The 19,383-nt window shown below is 41.2% G+C and overlaps 1 protein-coding gene across 1 annotated transcript in view; it reads right to left on the reverse strand.

Annotated features, from left to right (window-relative positions):
* The window catches only part of Rrp15 (ribosomal RNA processing 15 homolog), a 41,272-nt gene that overhangs the window by 20,878 nt on the left and 1,011 nt on the right, over positions 1–19,383 (reverse strand). The window contains exons 2-4 of the mRNA XM_004867390.4: positions 6,963–7,219; positions 4,610–4,707; positions 2,151–2,352 (exon numbers count right to left, since the gene is read on the reverse strand). Coding sequence (XP_004867447.1) covers positions 2,151–2,352; positions 4,610–4,707; positions 6,963–7,219 — 557 coding nt within the window. The remainder of the gene's footprint in view (positions 1–2,150; positions 2,353–4,609; positions 4,708–6,962; positions 7,220–19,383) is intronic.

Consider the following 19,383-nt stretch of genomic DNA (forward strand, 5'->3'; position numbering starts at 1 on the left):
AGTATTAAATCAAATTAAAGAAACTTCTGTACAGCAAAGGAAACAACAGAGTAAAGCAACAACTTACAGAATAGGACAAAATCATGAGTAGCTATTCTTCTGAAAGAAGATGAATATCTAGAATATATAAAGAACTCAAAAAAAATTAACCTTCAAAGAACTCAGTCAAAAATGGGCAAATAAACTTTATAGACATTGCTCAAAAGTACAAATGGCTAATAAATATATAAAAAATGTTCAACATCTTCAGCCATCATGGAAATGTAAATCAAAACTACTTCAAGATTCCAGCTCATCCCAGTCAGAATGGCCATCATTAAGGATACAATAAAACAATAAATAATGGTGAGGATGCAGGAAAAGAGCTCTCTTACTTTTTGGTGGGAATGGAAATTAGTACAACCACCATGGAAATCAGCGTGGAGATTCCTAAAAGAACTAAAATTAAAAATATGATTTGATCTAGCTATACCACTCAGTATATTCCTGAAAGAATGAAATACAGCATGCTACAGGGATACACACATACCTACATTTAGTGGTATACTTCACAACAGATAAGATGTGGAAACAGCCTAGATGCCCATCAACAGATGATGGATAAAGGAAATGTGGTACATATAAAATGCAATATTATTTGACCGCAAAGAAGAAAGAAATTGCATCATCTGTAGGAAAACGAATGGAACTGGAAACCGTCACGTTACGTGAAATGAGCCAGGCTCAGAAAGTTAAATATTGCATGGTTTTGCCTATATGAGAAACCTAAAGGATAAATAAATGAATAAAATAAAGGACTGATGATCTTTAGGATTAATCCTCTGGGACTGAAAATGATCAAGACATGTTAAATGCAATGCATCAATTTCCTCTAAAAACCTCACTATTCTGTATCAGTAACACGGACTACTTAAAAAAAAATCTGACAATTCAGAGCAGAAGAAAAATTTGAAACATACCATATCCATGAGTTGAAAGACCCCAAGAAACAATTAAAGGGTACAAAACAGCCATCAAAATTCAAAAACATGAACTCAATGCTTTTTTAATTCAACGTAAGGGTTAGAAATCAAAGAACTTTTCGGAAAAGACAGTCATAGAAAACTGGAGAAAAAGAAGTTCTGCAGACCATAGCACCAACCCTAAAGATCCAACTGCCACCTAACGGGAATCCCAGAAACAAAATAGAAGAAAGGCAGACAAGTCATCAAACGCTAAGCCAAACAAAACCACCAGTCCGGAAGTGAGAAACCTGAACTCATTACCGCACTGAGGTCACAGGCCGGCAAGTACTCAGCCCCAGCACCGACACATGCACCCCAGGGCATTTCCTGCAAGACTTTAGAGTAACAGGAATAAGGAGAGGATTCTGAAAGCTTCCAGCGAGTAAAGAATTAGAAACCAGAGCAGTGGTGGACTTGAAAGACAGAAAAAAGGGCCAAGGGGGTAGGGTATGCATGAAAGTGAACAATTAACTTCAAATTTCTAAGAAAAATTTATTTTTCCACATAGACATGTTGTGTTAGTTTCCTGTGTAGCAATAGCAAAATACCACAGATTAGGCCGCTTGAAACAGCTTATTCAGTACTTTGAATGTTGATTTTTAAAACCAATTAAGGACTACAGTACATTTCAGAACTTTTTACCTGCAGCATTTAAACGGAAACTACTGCAGTCCACATCAAAGGGCAGGAGTGGCAAGGCTGCTCTTATGCCAGAGATCATGGCAAGGATGTGCAGCCTCACTCTCCTGATCAGACAGGTGTCACCAAGGCTGCCCCGACAACACAACCCTGCTTCCTGGAGCGGACTCTTCCTGCCCTGGAAGTTGCACGGCCCCGGCCCACGAGTGCCTCTGTGGGTTAGTCTCCAAGCCGCCACCAGGCGGCCTTGGGCACACAGAAGGCACTTCCGTCGCTGAATGGCTCACTTGTGTCCGTTCGGCTCCTGAGTTGGACAGCAGCCGATATCTATAACCGTTTAAAATCATCACGAAACTAAGGAATTCAAACTTTTAAATTAGACAGTGGATATATAGGAATTTTAATTAAAAAACCTGAAAACAAAACAAAACCTTGGAATTCTACAGCTTTTATTTCCATCTCACAAAGTAAAAACACCTGGTGCACTGACCCCCACATAAACCCTACCTGTTTGGCCTTTGGGTTCTTTCCAGTTGAACCTTTCTCATGGGTAGCTCCATCCACTCCTCTGAGAACACTGATGAAGTCTCTCTTGGAAACAGTCGACACCAACTTAGCACGCTTTCCAGTAGAGCCTCCTGCCTCTTTAAGCTTTTCATCAACGTTCTTTTGGTGTTTCTGAACAGCATTGAATAACTGCACCACACCCCTGCAGAAGACCCAGTGGCCAGAACAATTACATGTGAGAACAGACTGCAAGAGGCTGGGGTCAGGGTATTTTCTCTGACTAGAAAAGAGGCAAGCATTTAACAGTCATTAAAGTTAAAGCACTAAATGAATTGTTAAATGTATCTGAAAAATTAACACATATCTTACTAACAAAATAAAGTTCTGATTAGAGAACAGACATATGTAGATTGACATGTGATTTTTTAAACAGTTTTAGTCTTTCCAAATTAACTTTAATGCAATTAGAATTGGGAATTATTTTCAATATAAAAGTATTTTTCAAAATATATGTAACCGGTGAAGGCATTACAGTGGAATGAAAGCACAGACTTCAGTTACTTGTCAAAGCATCTGACTCCAGGAAAGATTTGCTGGATCTTAATTTCATTTGTAAATGGAAAAACATCTGAGTAACTTGCCATGGTATCTTGAACCCTTGTGCTATGAGAACAATTATAAAATCCTACTTTTAGGGCTAGTAGTGAAGCTCCGTGGAGGAGTGCTTGCCTAGATTATGTAGACCCTGGTTAGATCCCCAGCACCCCACCCTCTACACCCGACTTTTAAGGGTATGTATTTTAAGTCCGATGATCACCACCCACCGTGTCCGATACAGGAGCCATAAGACCCACGTGTCCACTGAGCACGCGATTGTGTATGACTGCTCTGACTGACATGTGCTACCAACGTAAAACACCCTGGATTTCAAAGATTTTACATGAAAAGAATTTTAAAATTTCACTAATAACATATCAATTACATGATGAAATATTTTGAATATACTGGATTATATATTATTGAAATAAATTTCACATCTTTCATTTTACTTTCTTCAAGAAGGCTACGAAGACATTTTAAATTACCTATGTGACTCACACTTTATTTCTGTTACAGTTCTACAATTCTATAATCTATGAATGCTTTTCTGTAGTAACCCTGAGAAGAGGCAATCTGCCATGGGCCCGAATATACCTGCACCTTGTCACTGGACTTTTCAAAAAACAAAAGGCTCTGACTGCTGCTTCCCAGGTAATTTCTCAGGGCTGTGCCAGCGGTAAATGCCCGACAGATAAGATAAGGACTCCTCCCTGCAAAGACGGCCTGTTACTAACCACATGCAACGGTTCCCCAGCACAGGACTCCTCTCCTGAAACACAAGCCATGCAGCACATGCGGTGTCTGCCCGGGGGCACCTGCATGCCCTAGGGGAGAGCCACGAGCTCCGCTACTGTTTAGTCCTGAGTAATAAAGTTCTCTGTCTCTGACCCAGAATGCTCTTGTCATCTACGAGCAGGCAAACAGCTTTAACGGGTTTGCGGCTGTGCACTTATAAGGAGAGAAGCATTCCAGCCCTTTCGGCGGGCCAGGACCAGGAGAAGCAAGTGAAGCGGCCAGGGTACAGATTTACTGTGTGCTGGCCCTACACTGCTCTAAGTCCTTTATTAATTCATGAACCACAAAGGCCAGATATAAGATTATCCTTTGAACCAAGGAGCTGAGAGAGAAATGAAGTAGCAGGCCCAGCTGGAAGTCTGCTCCACCAGCCACGTCCTAAGTCACCTCATTGGGTTGGAAAGTGACTGAAAGATCTGCAGTGACTGAGAATCTACAGTTAATTCCACTAACTGGGATTGGTTTACCCTTTCAGTAAGGAGTAGTTCAAGTGTCAGCTCCTCTGTGAAGGCCTCCCAACGCTGCTAGACCATCTCCTGCTGTGTGTTCCTAACACAGGAGACCTCTACTCTCAGAGAGTGTAAGTGCTACAGTGGAGTGGGCAAGGAGCACTCCGCAGCCGCGGGGCCCTGGTATTTCTGCACACAGAGCATTGGATAAACGTTTGGGGGTAGGTGATTTTTAAAAAGCAGAGTGAAGGGAGTGCACAGAGCTGCCATGATGTGTGACATATTACCCCATCAACACAGTGCAAGGCAACAAAAACAATCACCTAGCGCTGTAAATTTAGACACCTGTCACGAGGGGTGAAGGGTGCAGCAGGAAGTCTGACTACACTGTCCCTGTGACTGTGAAAAATCACAGCAACTGCACATGGAAGCGCTCTGCATTCCTGCTCCTCAGGCCTCCAGAATCTTCAGTTGGTTTCAGTGTTGAACAACCGACTTAGAGAGCTATCACTTGGCTTCGAGAAAGCAGGGCCTAAGAATCAAATGTGATCAAAAACAGGTCACTATCAAAGCTTCAGTTCCCTTATTTTTGAAAAGCCAAAACCACTGTCTTACCTTGTTGCAATTCTCTGAAGAGTCCTCTCTGTGTCTTTGTCTTGGACAACATCTGGCTTTGCTCTACACATCATTTCCCATTCTCGCTTCTTATCAAGCTGTGTTATAAATATTGTTAGGTAAAAGAGTATTAGGCATTTCTGAAAGTGCAGCAAACTTTGATATGATACTCTGAGAAAGGACGGAGGTAATAAATCATTCTGGCTTAGTCTGTCACAGGGACTTTTAAAAACCACAGTTTTAGGGTTCAGCCCTGAGCGCCTGTGGCTGGCACCCAGCGTGACATGTGAGACGCACTGGGGCGTTTCTGCCAGCGGATCTGCCAGCAGGGCCCTGGAGGGCGGCCGGCACCTTCAGGAGGCAGTGCAGGGAGGGTGCAAGGGCAGGCACATGCCCGACCCAGGGGAACATGCCACGCCACCTGAGTTGGTAAACTACACGTTCAAGCACCATTTCTCTTTATTTTCAGAAAGCAGCTCCCTCAACAGTCAAAATTAAGAACATGTATGAGCTTTTAAAAGGAGAGCAACGTAGCCAGATAGCATGTAGTGGCTATTTTTCTTTGCATGAAATCATTTAAATCCCTTTCTCCTCTTGCGTCTGTCTGAACCAAATTCCTGCCATATACAGCACATCGTCACGAACTGTAGCAATGGTTTCTCTACTATTGTGTAAGAATAGAAGAGGAACTGGAAAATAAGAAAACCTCCCAGACAACAAACACAACCTAGCTCAAAATCATCTCTGGGTAGCATTCTGGTCCAGGCACGTGATCTGTCATACTGTTTGTTCAGGTCCCTTTCTTAGGCCAGCATCAGATAAATATCAAATACACTCACAGAACGAACTATTCACCTAGAAGCGACCTTAGACATCAAAAGCATCCGATGAGTAACAAAAACAACAATAGAAAAATGTCCCCGTGTACCTCTCTTGCTCTACTTGCCTCTCATTCGGTGTTACTGAAAATGCCTAACAATAAAGCCAAATTCCTGCTCTCACTATACCCATTAACCTGATTCTGCTATAAACAAACAGACTCATCTCCAAATCAGGTGATGATTCATTTTAACAGCCCTGGGTTCATTATCAGACTATGCCAGAAATAAACCTCCCAGTAATTCCCACAGACTGGGCTGCAGGAATGCTTCGCCAAGAGCCCCTGTGGCTGCCGCGCTGTGTTTCTGGGATGGGCAGCGTGCGTTTGTTCATGTGGACAGTGCCACCCTACATGCAAAGCTCCGACCCACGGTGCGGCTACGGACTCATTCCTTCTGCTCGGCTTCAAAATGCTGGTCCTGCTCTCGCTGAACTTTGAGACTAGAGGTAATAAAGATTCTGATATTTTTAAAGCCTCTTCTAGCTTTTGCCAGATAATAAACAAAGATTCAAATCTTCAGTTGGAAAACCATCTGTAAGATTTAGAGACGAAACTTATCTTAAAGTTCAAGAATATTAAATTAATAAGAGTACACATTGTATGTTGTGTTTCTAAGAACAATACTTAAAAAGTTCCATCTTTACGTAGGCTTTCACACAGAGCAACCAGCAATAAGAACAAAGGAAATATTCTTCTGGAAACAAGATAAAGGGATGGCAAACAAAAAAGGAAATATATGCCAACTGAAATCTATTTTCCTTTCATTTTTAACTCTAAAGCACTTCTTGGAAGTTAGTACTTCTATACTGCCAATACAATTATATGAAGATATTTTTCTTTCATTATGAAATCATACTTATTTTAGCAACCAAATATTTAAACACAAAGATACTTCATCAAGTACAAGGGCCATTAAAAATCTATGGTTTATTTCAATAATATGCAACAGCAAACTTATGTCCAACTTTTGGCTTAAATTAATAGATTTCATTAGTTTAACTTCTATCATCAGTGGTTTAACAAAAGCATAATGAATTCGAGTTTATTTAACACCCAAATAATCGGTTTTGAAAATGAGAACCAACCTGACTTGTGACATCTTCACTGATTTATATTAAAGGTTTTTAGCAAAACTGTCACATGCTTCTGTGAGTTCAGTGCCTAATGAAGACAGCACATGGATGGCTAAAAAGAACAATGTATTTAGATAAAGGAGTCACTGCCACATGTATAATTACTTGATTGAAAAGATAAACTTCTGCCAAGTTTACATTTTTACTGCTCTGCTTAGAAGACTAAAATGTCAAGGAGGTCAATAGAGAAATTTGGGCCAGGTTTCTGAATGTAACCTTGGCTGTCCACCCCACATAAAAAGCAACTTAAACCAGAATGTTAACTGGACAAACACTGCAAGGAACAATGTGGTACAGATGAGAACTAAACCTACTCTACAAGACCACTGGTAAGACGCACCTGTTTTTTTTTCTCTAGTCTTTCTTGCTTCAACTTCTCTTTTTCCTTTTCTAGCTCTTTGTTTTTGATGAGAATGGTGGGTTTACTTTTAGGAGTTTTTTTGTTAAGGATTTTAGCCATGGCATCTGCCCAGCCCGTATTGGTCCCGAGGCTGGGGTCTGCAGCATTTTCATTTTCTCTGTGACAGGGCTCAGCATCCTCCTCGTTGTCCGCTTCCACTGCTTCATCATCAGACAGCCCGCAGCTTCCCGCAGAACCTGAGAGTGAAACACAGGTTATACCCCAGCGCCCAGGCAGAGGCTGCCGAGCCCTGACAGGGCCCTGGCCCCTCAAGCAGCTCCCCTATCTCTAACTCCTGCAAAAGGGACTCTTCTCAGCCCTGCTGCGGCATACTGCTGGGGCACAAAGGCAGTAGCTCTCCCAGTGCAACCGGCCCCAAGGACCTAATCCAGCCACAGTGACAGGGAGGTCACAGTGACTTCCAGACCCAGGTGCCAGGCAGTAGAAACAAATCCTACAGCCTGGACCACCCTGTCCACCACCGTCAGGAGGCCAGGCACGCTGTACTCAGCACATGGACCTCAACTGTGGCACTGAACCACCTGAAAAATGTAACAAAGACAACATCAAAACAGCGACAAAAAACTTTAACTATTAAGAAATGGTACAGGGTTAGAAAAATTTCTCTAGTGGACTGGCCAAGATACATACAATTCTGGATTAGTGTGGAGAAAACACATAAGATAACATTTAGTTGCACTTCTGGGTTCCCGAATGAAAATGCCCAGTTCTGGGCTGAACATACACATTATAAGTGCACTGCTGAATTTCACCATGCAGAATTACTCCAGACAATACATACAGGTTACCACCAAACTAGTCCATCACGTAAGATTCAAATGGCCAGGGTCCCAAGACTGCAGAAAGAATAGCAAGATGGAGGCTCTGTAGGAAAATCAACTTGCTAAGTAGCTCTGGGTGCCTTAGGCTTCACTTCTCTGAAGTGAACTGTATTTAGCCAGAAAAAGCAGACCCTACAGGATCCAGTCTGTTTCCTAGGAAGTTAGGTTATTAGGAAATACTTCAAAGGAGAAACAGCTCAGCTCAGGAACTGGGAATGTTTCTTAGTAAGTAGAAGAGCTAACAAAGGCAGCTGAGAAGGAGATAACGAAGAAGACTCAGTGATGCAGTTGCCAGCCACTTAGTTACATCTTTGGGTAACAAATGTGCAGATTCCTTTGGCTGACTGCAGAGCAGATGGATCTCAAAAGATTAGTACGAAAAATGTCACTTCCTGAAACTATTCCTATCAAACTATTTTTACTACACAAAAAACACTGTTGGTAATTAAAACAATTTCCACATTAAGACCAAATATTAAGGCAAACTAAAGGAAAAGGCCCAGACATAAGCAGCTTTCCTGCTGTTCCCGGCTTCGTCTAATCCGCATGTCCTCGCCTTCACTGAAACGCATGGGACTGAGGAGAGCTGCCTCCCACTTCCTGTGCGCTGGTCCACACCCCGGGACCAAGGCCAAGCCAAGCTTCGTCACTGATTTCTGCGTCCACTTCCTCAGAAGCCACTGACTTGTTACCACTTCGAAATTATCTGTCCTTCAACTCCAAGCCTCAGTTTCTTCTTCAAATAACTTCAACAAAATATGTATGTTTTACCTTAAATAGCCTCTTTATCTTTTTATATCAGCTTACTGTTATAAACAAAATAAAAAGAAGAGAAGGTAGGGTAGGTTATTAACTTTGGAGTGATCCTTTCATCTCCTGACTTCAAACCTCGGAGGAGGGGGAACATCTGGTTACACCTGACTTTTAGCTAGACATTTTAACGCTCGTAGTTTAGGTATTCCCTTTGCATAACACAAGTTGACTATCCCAAATCTGAAAACTAAAATTTAAAAATGCTCCACAATCTGAAACCTTTTGAGCAAATGGAGCTCTAAAAAGTTTGTATTTCAGAGCATTCTGGAGTTTGATTTTTGGATGAGGGATGTTCACCCGGCAAAGACTATGCAAATATTCAAAATCTAAAAACCTCTGAAGTTTGAAACACTTTCCTGGCCCTATGGATTTCCATACTTCTATTTTTAAAGTGCTGAGAATCTGTGAAACAGAGACATAAAATAAGTACTGATACATTCAAATAAAAATTTATTTTTATTTGTTTTTTTGCGGTAGTGGGGATTGAACTCAGGACCTTGCACTTGCCAGGAGGGCATGGTGCCATTGAGCTAAATCCCCGGCCCTCAAATAAAAATTTATAACAATAGAAAACAGCAAATTAAAAAAAAAAAAAAAAGAAAACAGCAAATAAAAACATATCCAAAACTGAACTTTAAGAACACAAGGAAAAATGAAGTATCTTCAAAAAATTAACTGAACATTACATAAAATGAGAGTTAAACAAAGAAAAATAAGAATTTATATTCTTAAATGCATGATCTTAAAAGATGTCAATAGTATGAAAAGTATTAAAGGAAATGTTAAACGCAAGAAAACATCTCTTATTCTATTACTCTTATGGAGTGGCGTATTTCCTAATGAAGAAAAATACTTTTTAAATAGAAATTCATTTAGCATGTATTTAATGCACCCTGCATGCTGGGTCAATTTCAGAAGCCTAAAGCTGCGTGACTCCAGGCTTTGATGTACAAAGACAGATGACATAAAAACTATATTACCACGCACAATATTATGAAAAGATACCTAAATTTTTCCAAAGAAAAACTAGTGGCACTTTGATCCGATTAAAATTTGAGTGTCTACCAAATTTCAGAGCTATACAACTTTTCCCCAAGAAGCATGTCCTGGTACCAGAAGATGGATAAACAGTTCAGAGGATACAGCTGGTTGAAAAACAAATATATTAATATGTTTTAATCCTGATATTACAGAGATGCTAATATCAATTCTTTGGAAAAAGTGCTTGCTCTAGTAAGCATTTATCTAAGTGTAAAGAAGCACAATGGTTAAAAGTTTATAACTAGCTGGGTGATTAAAAGCAGAAAAATCTTTACCAGCCACTGGGGAAATGTCAAAACTACAACCCTGACATCTAGTGTTCAGTCCTGGTGTGCTGACACACACATTGCAGCACGCTTCATGTTTTTCAACTGCACTGTAAGGGCCACAAACACCTGACGATTATGCACGTCACGCCAGTGCACTCTGAAACCATGTCTGGTTTTTTTTAGGGCCCTTCTTACCCAGCTTGACTATAAAATGCATAACGGAGACACCATACATCCACGAAAAGTTTCCTAACATCATTTTATACAAGCTCCAGTCACCTCAAAAAAATAAAAAAATCCAGAAGAATTTGTGAAACTCATGGTTTTTATTTCATTGTGTTCTTAAAGAAGCTCTAGCTCAGAGATTTTCAATCAAGCATTTATGGCTGATGGAAATGAAAAAAATAAAATTAAAAGGCCGATGTAATGAGGTCTCTCAGCATACTGAAAACCAAGATCACTTCTAGGGTACCCAAGATTATCAGTATGCATACTAGAAAGTAGACCTGATCCCTAAAATTGTATAGTATCCTAAGACAAGACTTTTCTAATTTTCCACTACCCAATCTTCAATGGAAGTTGGGTGGTATATCCAGGCCTAGATGAAGGCCACCAGGCAAGGGAAAATGTCTTTGAAGTCCTGCATGTGATCTTACACCTTACTCCTGCATTCCATTTTAAAAGGCTGGCAAGTGAGGAAGGGATACTGAAGATGTTTATTGGAACTAATGGCAGGAAGTTCCAGTTATGGCAATGTTCCACATCAGAGTTACCCAAGAGCCACCAGCCACAAGTCTCCTGAGGGCTTCAAAGATGTCTAGCATGGCTGAGAAACTGAATTTTCACTTTGTTTAATTTTAATTACCCTAAATTTAAGCAGTCACTGGGTGGCTAGTGGCTACCACATGACAGAGCAGCGGGGCTAGACTCTGAGAGACTGAGGTAGACCACGGCACTTCTCAGCTCTGGCTTTCCCCAACCCCCAGCTCCCTTTCACACCTGCCACCTGTCCTTGATGCCAGAAAGAACTGCTGGCAGGAAAGTAGGCCATTTCCCTTAGACTCCAGAACTGCAGTGAAGCTTTAAGAAGATGCACAGCCCCCCCCCCTTTACTGAGCACCCATGAGTGACGAGCAAGGAAGTAAAAAATGAGAAACTTAAATCTAGGTTTCTCTCCTTGAGAAACTTGAGTTTGGTAGGGTGCATTTAAAAAGTAGCAGTAAAATCTACAGATGCTCTAAAGGAAAAGCAATGTGAGGGGTAGGGTGTGGGGTCATCTAGGAAAAGTCTCACAAAGAGGATTTTCAGGTTGTTTCTCAAAGACAAAGGAGGACTTTGAATGACAAAAGAAGAGAGGAGGTAAAACTGCGATTCCCAATCCAGGCCAATGGATCCAGGGCCAGGGTCACTGGGTGCCAAGCAACACTATCCTAGGGCTCAGTTTTCTCTATGAGAATACAAATTATTGGTATCACATTACTGCTGGCACAGCCAAGCACGAGAATGTTAAAGAAGATGAAATGCTGCACTCAGAAATGACAGCAAATGCACACTGAGGACTGGATGGTAAGACCTGAGTATAAAAAGCAGGATGGAAATTTCATGAAAATCTATTCACGATCGAAAACATGAACTATGCATTCACCTTAACATTACAGCCAAGCAGCTTAACAGTTGTATTCTATAGGTGTCTGCTTCCGCTCAGAAGCCTAGAGAAGGGAGGAACGGGGCAGAGAGAAGGGTGGGCAGGGAAGTGAGTAGAAGAGGAGAGGAGGAGGAGGGAAGGGAAGGCAAGATGAAAGGAAGAGAAGAGAGGAGAGGACAGGAATCCGGGAGCAGCACCTCCCACCAGGCCCACGACCTCTAGGCTGCAGGGCACAAGCACTAGCCACGACTAGGTACGCTGCACACTGCTGAGGTTTCCTTCTGTTGTTTTTCCTCAGACCTTCCTTTGGAAGCTGGCAACTGAATAGCGAATAACTAGGGTTCTTTTTCCAGGCAACTTGGCCCGAGTGATTCTGACAGTCTCTCTATGCTGCACAGGCTGGTCTCATAGGATATGCCCAAGCAGTGGGGCTACTTCACACTCCTAAGTAGCTGGGACCGCAGCCACATGCCGCCCCACCCATCTAATGCAATACATGTTTAAGGGACGTATTTGGAGCTATCAATTAGTAAGAGTATAAAGTCTTCCCCAAGACATTTAAATACTTCATTTTATTTTAAAATTATAAATCAATAATTATAATAAAATAAGCAAATGTTTTACCAAATTTTTTTCACTGTACATTTAAAAAAAAACATTAACTACAATATGGAATCCAGAGCAAAATAAAAATAAGAAGTTTATGCCGTAGAAAACATTTTGTAATCAATATCCTTGTATCTGAATTCTCTCTTTGCCTTGAGATCTTGTACATAGTAAGACAGATTGTTTTAATATTTTTCTTTAGATGTCAACTGTCTAACTGAATTGAAAAAACTTCATGGGTTTAAGGATCAAATTAGGTAAAGTAATGGCTTCATGTAAAATATCATTAAAATGTTGGTTAAGGACTCATAAGAATTTATAATATCAGATAATACAATTAAATTCAAACTTTTTTAGTAATGAAACATTATTTTTCTGATTTAAAATACCTGTTTCTCACCAGCTTTCCCAAACACAATGCCTAAACCCTGTAATAGGTCCTCGACAACTGTGAAGAAATGAGAACATTCAACCTCTTGGCACCAACATTATATGTCACTATTAAAAACTAACTCTTTGATAAATAAATAAATACAGATTTTAAAAACATCTGGGGCCATTAAGCCTGGATAACCTTTAACTATGTGATACCTTTGGAATTTACCCTACATCAAGTAGAACTCACAAAAACACGATTGAAGCCAGGTAGTGGGAGGCACAGCGACCTCTCATACATGAGAGAGCTCTCGGCCTTGGCTTCTGCATGTGTGAAAGCGAAGCTAAAACAGTACCCACTTCACTGGGCTTTCAGGATAACTGAGCTTAGAAAGGCATTAAAAGAATGCCTAGCCCAGGGCAAGTGGCATTTAAGTATGGATCACACACTACACACAAGCAGGCAGAGACACACACACTTGACGGTGTTTACATGGCCGCAGTGGAGGAGAAAACTGGAATCCCCCGGAATCTGGGATCTCTGCAACAGGTGAGTGAGTTGCTGCGTAAGAAGCTCTACATGGTGAGTTACGGCAATGTAAATGTTAAACTCAGACTGCAGGCTGAGGCGGACCCGGCATTGTGTCCCAACTCCATTATTTTGTTCCGCCATAGTTTTTGACAATTACTAGCCCAAGCCTTCTGTGTCTCAGTTCCCTTATTACTTTAAAATGGGGATAAGAACTGTACCTTTCTCACTGGGTTGTTAGCATGCTACATGACACACACACAAAAGTGCTTAGCACCGACCTCGCACATTTATTTAGCAAACTCTCAGCATACAAGTCTATGATCAGAAGACAGACAAGGGTATCAGACCCTGGAAAATGGGGTGGGGGTCCCAAAACCTGAGAACTATGCCAAAAACCAAGGGGAAATGAATTGCAATGGCATAATTCCGGCCAAGGTCTTGCTCCAGTCTGTGTGTGCCAGAGAGCCGCCATGTACAAACTTCCTTCTGCTTCCACTGGTGGCCAGCGTCTGTCCCGCAACTTTTTAAAGTACCATAAAATAATAATTTGAACTAGCTGACAAGTTTAGAGCTAGCTACTACCTAAAGCACTTTCTTTGTACCATGGTTTTACAACACCTCAAAGAGCTGCTTTTATTATGCTACTTATACAGTTAAAAAGTATGTCCAGAGTCGCGCAGCTAATGGGGCAGAGTGATGGGGCCCTTAGTTTCTGAGAGGCTGCAAGGCTTTGAATCAGATTCAACTCAGACTAATTTGTACTGAACTAACATAATACAGGAGCTATTAATTAACTACTTTAAAGCAGCTGAATTCGGTAGGAATTTCCACCTAAGCCTCGGTTAACCAGAAGCGTCCACTCCCCATCTTTGCTCTCATCTTAGCTGAGCATAGACAGACCTACTCCTCAAAAGCTCTGTGAAACTAAAGCTCTGTTGTAAACCATCTCTTCTGCCCAGACCAGATGATCTTTCCTACCAATTGCTACTAAATTTAGAATGTTAAAAATCGATGCTTTAAAACTTTTTAAAACGCACTTACAAATGAAAAGAAAGTGAAGTTATGCCAGGTTTTCATAAAAACAGCCAAAACTAAAACACGTGCTACCTTGGGACCGGTGCAGATGTGGCTGGCTGACTGCAGGGCGAGCCGGGCGAGCCACAGCAGACACAGCCCGAGCCGCTGCTCCTGGCTCTGCCCTATAAATCACTAACTCACCCAAGCAGGGCTGTGATGTACTTCACCTACTGGGCATGCTCCTTTGCTATTTTAAGGAACTTAAATGATGAAGGAGGCTATAAGCTAGTGTGATAAAAAGCACATCTATCTGCCAGGTTATTATATCTTAAATACAGCTTTGCAATTTATCAAAAATGAAGAGATATTTCCTAGGACATTCTCAACTGGATTGTTATCAAGCCCTGCGTTAGAAGGAGACGACCATTTTTCATATGCCCAGAACAACTCAGGCTTTTTAACTGTCCAAAAAACCTGCAATTACCCGTTTCCTCACTACTTTAGTCACCTGGGCATACGCTATGAGGAGGCTCACTCAGATCGTGCCCCAAGGTGACCTCAGCTCTTCTCACCTGGGCTGATTTACTGACCACAGACACTGTCCCTCCCAAGACCAAGCTTGAGAATCCGGGCAGTATGGTGTCTAACCCTCCCACATGCAAGTCATCAAATCTCAGTGGATGAAGTTACCTTTGAGGTGGAGACTGCATTCTTTCTCCTTCCTCTTTACAATACTCGATATCATCAGCCACTGTTTGTATTTTTCACCGGAGATGATTCACTGACCAGCAATGCTATTCCTTTATTTTTTAAGAAATCTAAGGACAATGTGTACATTGTCTTAGACCTCCAACAAGGTATTCATTCGATACATCTGAGCCACTCATGGCTCCTCAGGTCGAAGCATGTGCCCCTTCATATTGCTTCACATAGGTAAGTTACTTAGGGTGCAGGCTGTAGCACTTTACCCTCCCTGTGTCCCTGATTTGTGATCACCAGCAATTTTACTACAACCAGATTTCAAATGGATATTACAATTTATCAAACTTCAATCAGCGATTTTGCCAACATCCAAGTTTGTATTATACATGTCAGTCTCACACTCACATGATAATCGAGTTTATAAGAAAGGAGTATACAAAATACACGGAGAGATGTTTCCAATGTACTCAACAAGGAAATGGTTACTGAATTATGCATATATACACAGGCATGTGCCCGATTAGGCTCTATGTTGGATTCTGGGGTGCAGCCGAGGCATAGCAAACTGAGTTCCCTGTCCTGGCAGAACTTAGGAAACTTCTGCAACACACAATGTTAAGCGTTCTCCACTCATAAAAGCACAATTTTCCACCTCTCTCATACAATGCAGCAAGAAATTAAAACCAGGGATGAAAAATAAAGTTCAAAACACATGAGCTATACCTATGCGTTCCGTGAAACATAAGTACCATCCTGCTACAGTTGCTTCAAATATCAATGCAAGGCATGCCCAACCAATTTTATAATCATTAAAAATTCAAACATGTCTCTGGTTCAGCTTCCTAACAAAATGAGCCAGGACTCCTTAATAAATTGCCCTAATTTGCTCACCCATTCCTCACCGGGCCTCAGCCTTTACAGTTTTTCAGTACTACCATCCAAAAGCTTTCAGTAACAGTTTTCCCAAGGCCACATGGACACATCTATTTCCATGGGTCACCTCTCCAGAGACGCGTGATTTCACAAGCAGAAAACGGCAATTTTTTTATACTACATAACAAATTCTGAGTTAAACTAAGACTGTACATCATTAACCAACAGACTTAAATGATTGAACTGATTATATAAAGGGCCCTTTTATCTCTATCACAAAGATACCCTAGATCCTGAAAGGAAAAGTGGAGGAGACAGCTAAATCGGAACCTAGAGGGTACGGAACACACGGAAGAAAGTAGAGCTCGCCAGCAGCGCAGTGTGAGCAGGGTTAGGAGGCAGCACACTGGAGGAGGAGCCAGGAGCTCGGAAGGCTGCACCACAGGTAACCTAAGGAATGACAGGACTCCGTAGCGGTCTCATCACATGGGCTGGGTGTGCAAACCGTCCCTGGTTCCCAGAGAGAGAAACAGCATCTTCATTACTCCTGGATTCTGTATTCACAAACTCACCAACTTGATGATACTCACGGGGCTTCACAGGCGCTCACAGACGCACCGGAGTCCCAGAAGTCTATGCACCCAGCTGGGGTAACATTGCTCGATTCAGCCCGCATACTGTGAACAGGGGTCCTTCCCAGGCTGTATGTTGCCACGTTTTTCACATGCATGTGCTTTTAGTAGCGATTTTGCTATTTTACATGGCTGTCAGTGTACTGCTAAAGCGCTGTCTAGTATCCCTAAGCAAAAGGTTAGGGGTGACTTGCAAAGAAAATACTTGTGTTGGATAAGCTTTGTTCACACACAACTTATATTGTTAGCCTCGAGTTCAATGTCAATGAATCAACAACATATATTGGTGTTAAACAGAAATACACATCAAATATGATTATGTAATGAGTTGTCAAAAATGTTCTTGCCAGACTCATTTGACCCTAACCTCTTATTTTCCTAAAAGCAATGTTCAGTATTTACTAATTCAGTGTTTGCTATGATTTACAGATCATTACAATAGTGCAAATCAACTACTAATACTCCTTGTTTAACAACCAAGTCTCGTTCCTGCAACTAAGTTGTTCATTGAGTTAGTTGCTAAATGAGGAATTGTAGATAGTGTGTGCATTACAATATTCAGAACAAAGAAATGGTGAAAGGAAATTCCAACTTGATGACTTTGCTTTTATTTGTATAACTCTTCATGCAGTACTTTAATGTATAACAGACCATAAAACTATAGTACTGTACAGTACCATCAGTAAAAATTACAGTACTGTATAAACAAGGTGTACTGTACAAAAAAAAAGACCATGAAGCTCTTAGCAGCAAGACATACAGAACTATAAAAAAAAGAGAAAAAAACGGGTTGTAGGGCACCTCAGTCGTAAGTCCGAACATTCCTTAAACAAGGAATACCTGCATAAATTCACAGACTGAGAAGGCATTTGGAAACTGCTGTAGCAATTTGATATGACTATGGTATCCAAGCATGCGGTCATGCTCCTTGGTCATCTTCTTTTGTTGATTTTTAAAAACATCTGTTCATGACAAACTAGAAATTTTTGTAAAAAGCCTTCTTCCTTGATAGTCTAAGAAGCAATGGCCAGGCAACACATTGCAGAGAGCAGACGAGACCTGTTAGTATTAACAAAAGCAAAAGAGGCAGCCAAGAACTAAGGTGGCGGCAAGAGAAGAAATGGGTGAATTAAACCGGCAGAGGTGGAAGCAAAGGGAGTGCCAGGGAGGACACCCGTGTTTCCAGCCCGGGCAGGGCTGCAGGGTACCATTCTCAGACAGGAGCTTGGGGAAGGGAAGTCATGAATCCAGTTTTATAAATGCTGCGTTTCAGGTGTCTATGGAACACCTAGGCAAAGAAAGTCAGTAGATGCCAAAATCATTTTCACTAATCCTGACTTTTTGCACAAAGGTCTGATCAGATGGCTGGATCATGGAGGAGGAAGGGAGGAACAACAGATAACATCTGCACTCATCAGCAGGGGTGTCTCGGTATAACCTGAGGTATCTCAGCATAATGCAAACATGTTCCCAAGTGTGTTCTCTCTTCTGAAACAGAAATGCACTGGCTTCCTCACAGGCTTCCCAGAGGAAATTCAAACTGCTTTTCTGGAGAGCTCCCACTTACAGGAAAGCCCACACTTAGCGACGGCTGGAAGAGAGACAGCACGAAAAGTTCTGTAGGCTCAGTATGGAAATCATCATTAATCCTAATACTCATGAGTGAATGCCGTGTGCCAAACAGTAAATGATTTACACAGGTGAGCTTGTTTAATCTTCACAAAGACCCTAAGGTACACAATATCATAACCTCATTTTATAGGTGATGCAATTATTAGTTATCTATCTCACAGGGTTGTCAGAGTTAATTGAAATAATATATAAAGAACTTAGAACAGTACCTAATACAAAGTCAAGCTCAAAAACATATTATCTAATTTGTTTAACTGTACAGTATGATCAAAATTTACGGTGCTGTGTGAAATTGGTGGTTCACAAAATTGAATGCTTTCTTGAACAATATTCCAAGTGGGGCTCTTTTCTCTATCTTCATTATTCTGTCTAGTACAGTCTCTAACATGGGCTTTTGCAACAGCCTAGCTGTTCAGGCCCTCTGTGGTGTTGACTACACAGCTAGCAACAGTATTTACAAATGTCTCTCTCTCTTGCTTACAAGTTAATAGCTCCCTGATGCTCATAGAGAACCTGATCTCCTGCACATGACATACAAGACCCTTTATAACCTGGCTTTAATCTCTACTTCAAATTCACTTCTAGTCACGTCTCTGAAGAGCTAGTGCCACAGCACATGATTCACTGTGTCCAGGACATGACACTGAACTTTAAGAGACTGCAGTCCACTGTATGTGCTTTTCTTTAAGTCTGAGAAAATTGTCCTCTGCACCCGCAGGTCTAGAAAACTATTCGTCCTTTAAAGCCTGGATGAAATGCTACATTACTCATTTATTCAGAAGAAAATTTATCGAAATACCAAAATGTGCCAAGAAAAATGGTGTGAAAATAAAGATTAAACAAGACACAGTGAAACAACATTTAGAAAGACATGTTAAACTATGAGTGGCATGTATAAGAGAAGAAAGTGATGCTCAGGCTGGGTTCCATACAATACAGATTTCTGCTCTATACCTACTATTTCTAAACTGGACCAAGATCTTGACAACTACTTTTCTTGTTGTTTCATTTTGTTTTCTAGTACTGGATATTGAATCCAAGGTCTTCACAATGATCTACAAAGCAAGCCTTGTTTTTCTTTTCTTTTTTATATTTTTGGTACTGGGGATCAAACTCAGGACCTTACACTTGCAAGGTGGGTGCTGTGCCCCTGAGCTAAATCCCTGGCCCTTTTCATTTTTTATTTTAAGACAGGGTCTCACTAATTTGTCCAGGCTACACTTGAACTTGTCATTCTCCTACCTCTGCCTCCCAGAATGCTGGCATTACAGGCAGGTGTCACCATGCCAAACAACAACTACCTTTTAACAATACTCAGGATATTGTAGTATGGTCCAATCTGTCCTCCCTGAAACTGTAATTGTAAAGGAGGAATTTATTCA

Source organism: Heterocephalus glaber, unplaced genomic scaffold, assembly GCF_053883595.1.
Source record: "Heterocephalus glaber isolate CG9 unplaced genomic scaffold, H.glaber_assembly_v1.0 deba00001067, whole genome shotgun sequence".
Taxonomy (NCBI): domain Eukaryota; kingdom Metazoa; phylum Chordata; class Mammalia; order Rodentia; family Bathyergidae; genus Heterocephalus; species Heterocephalus glaber.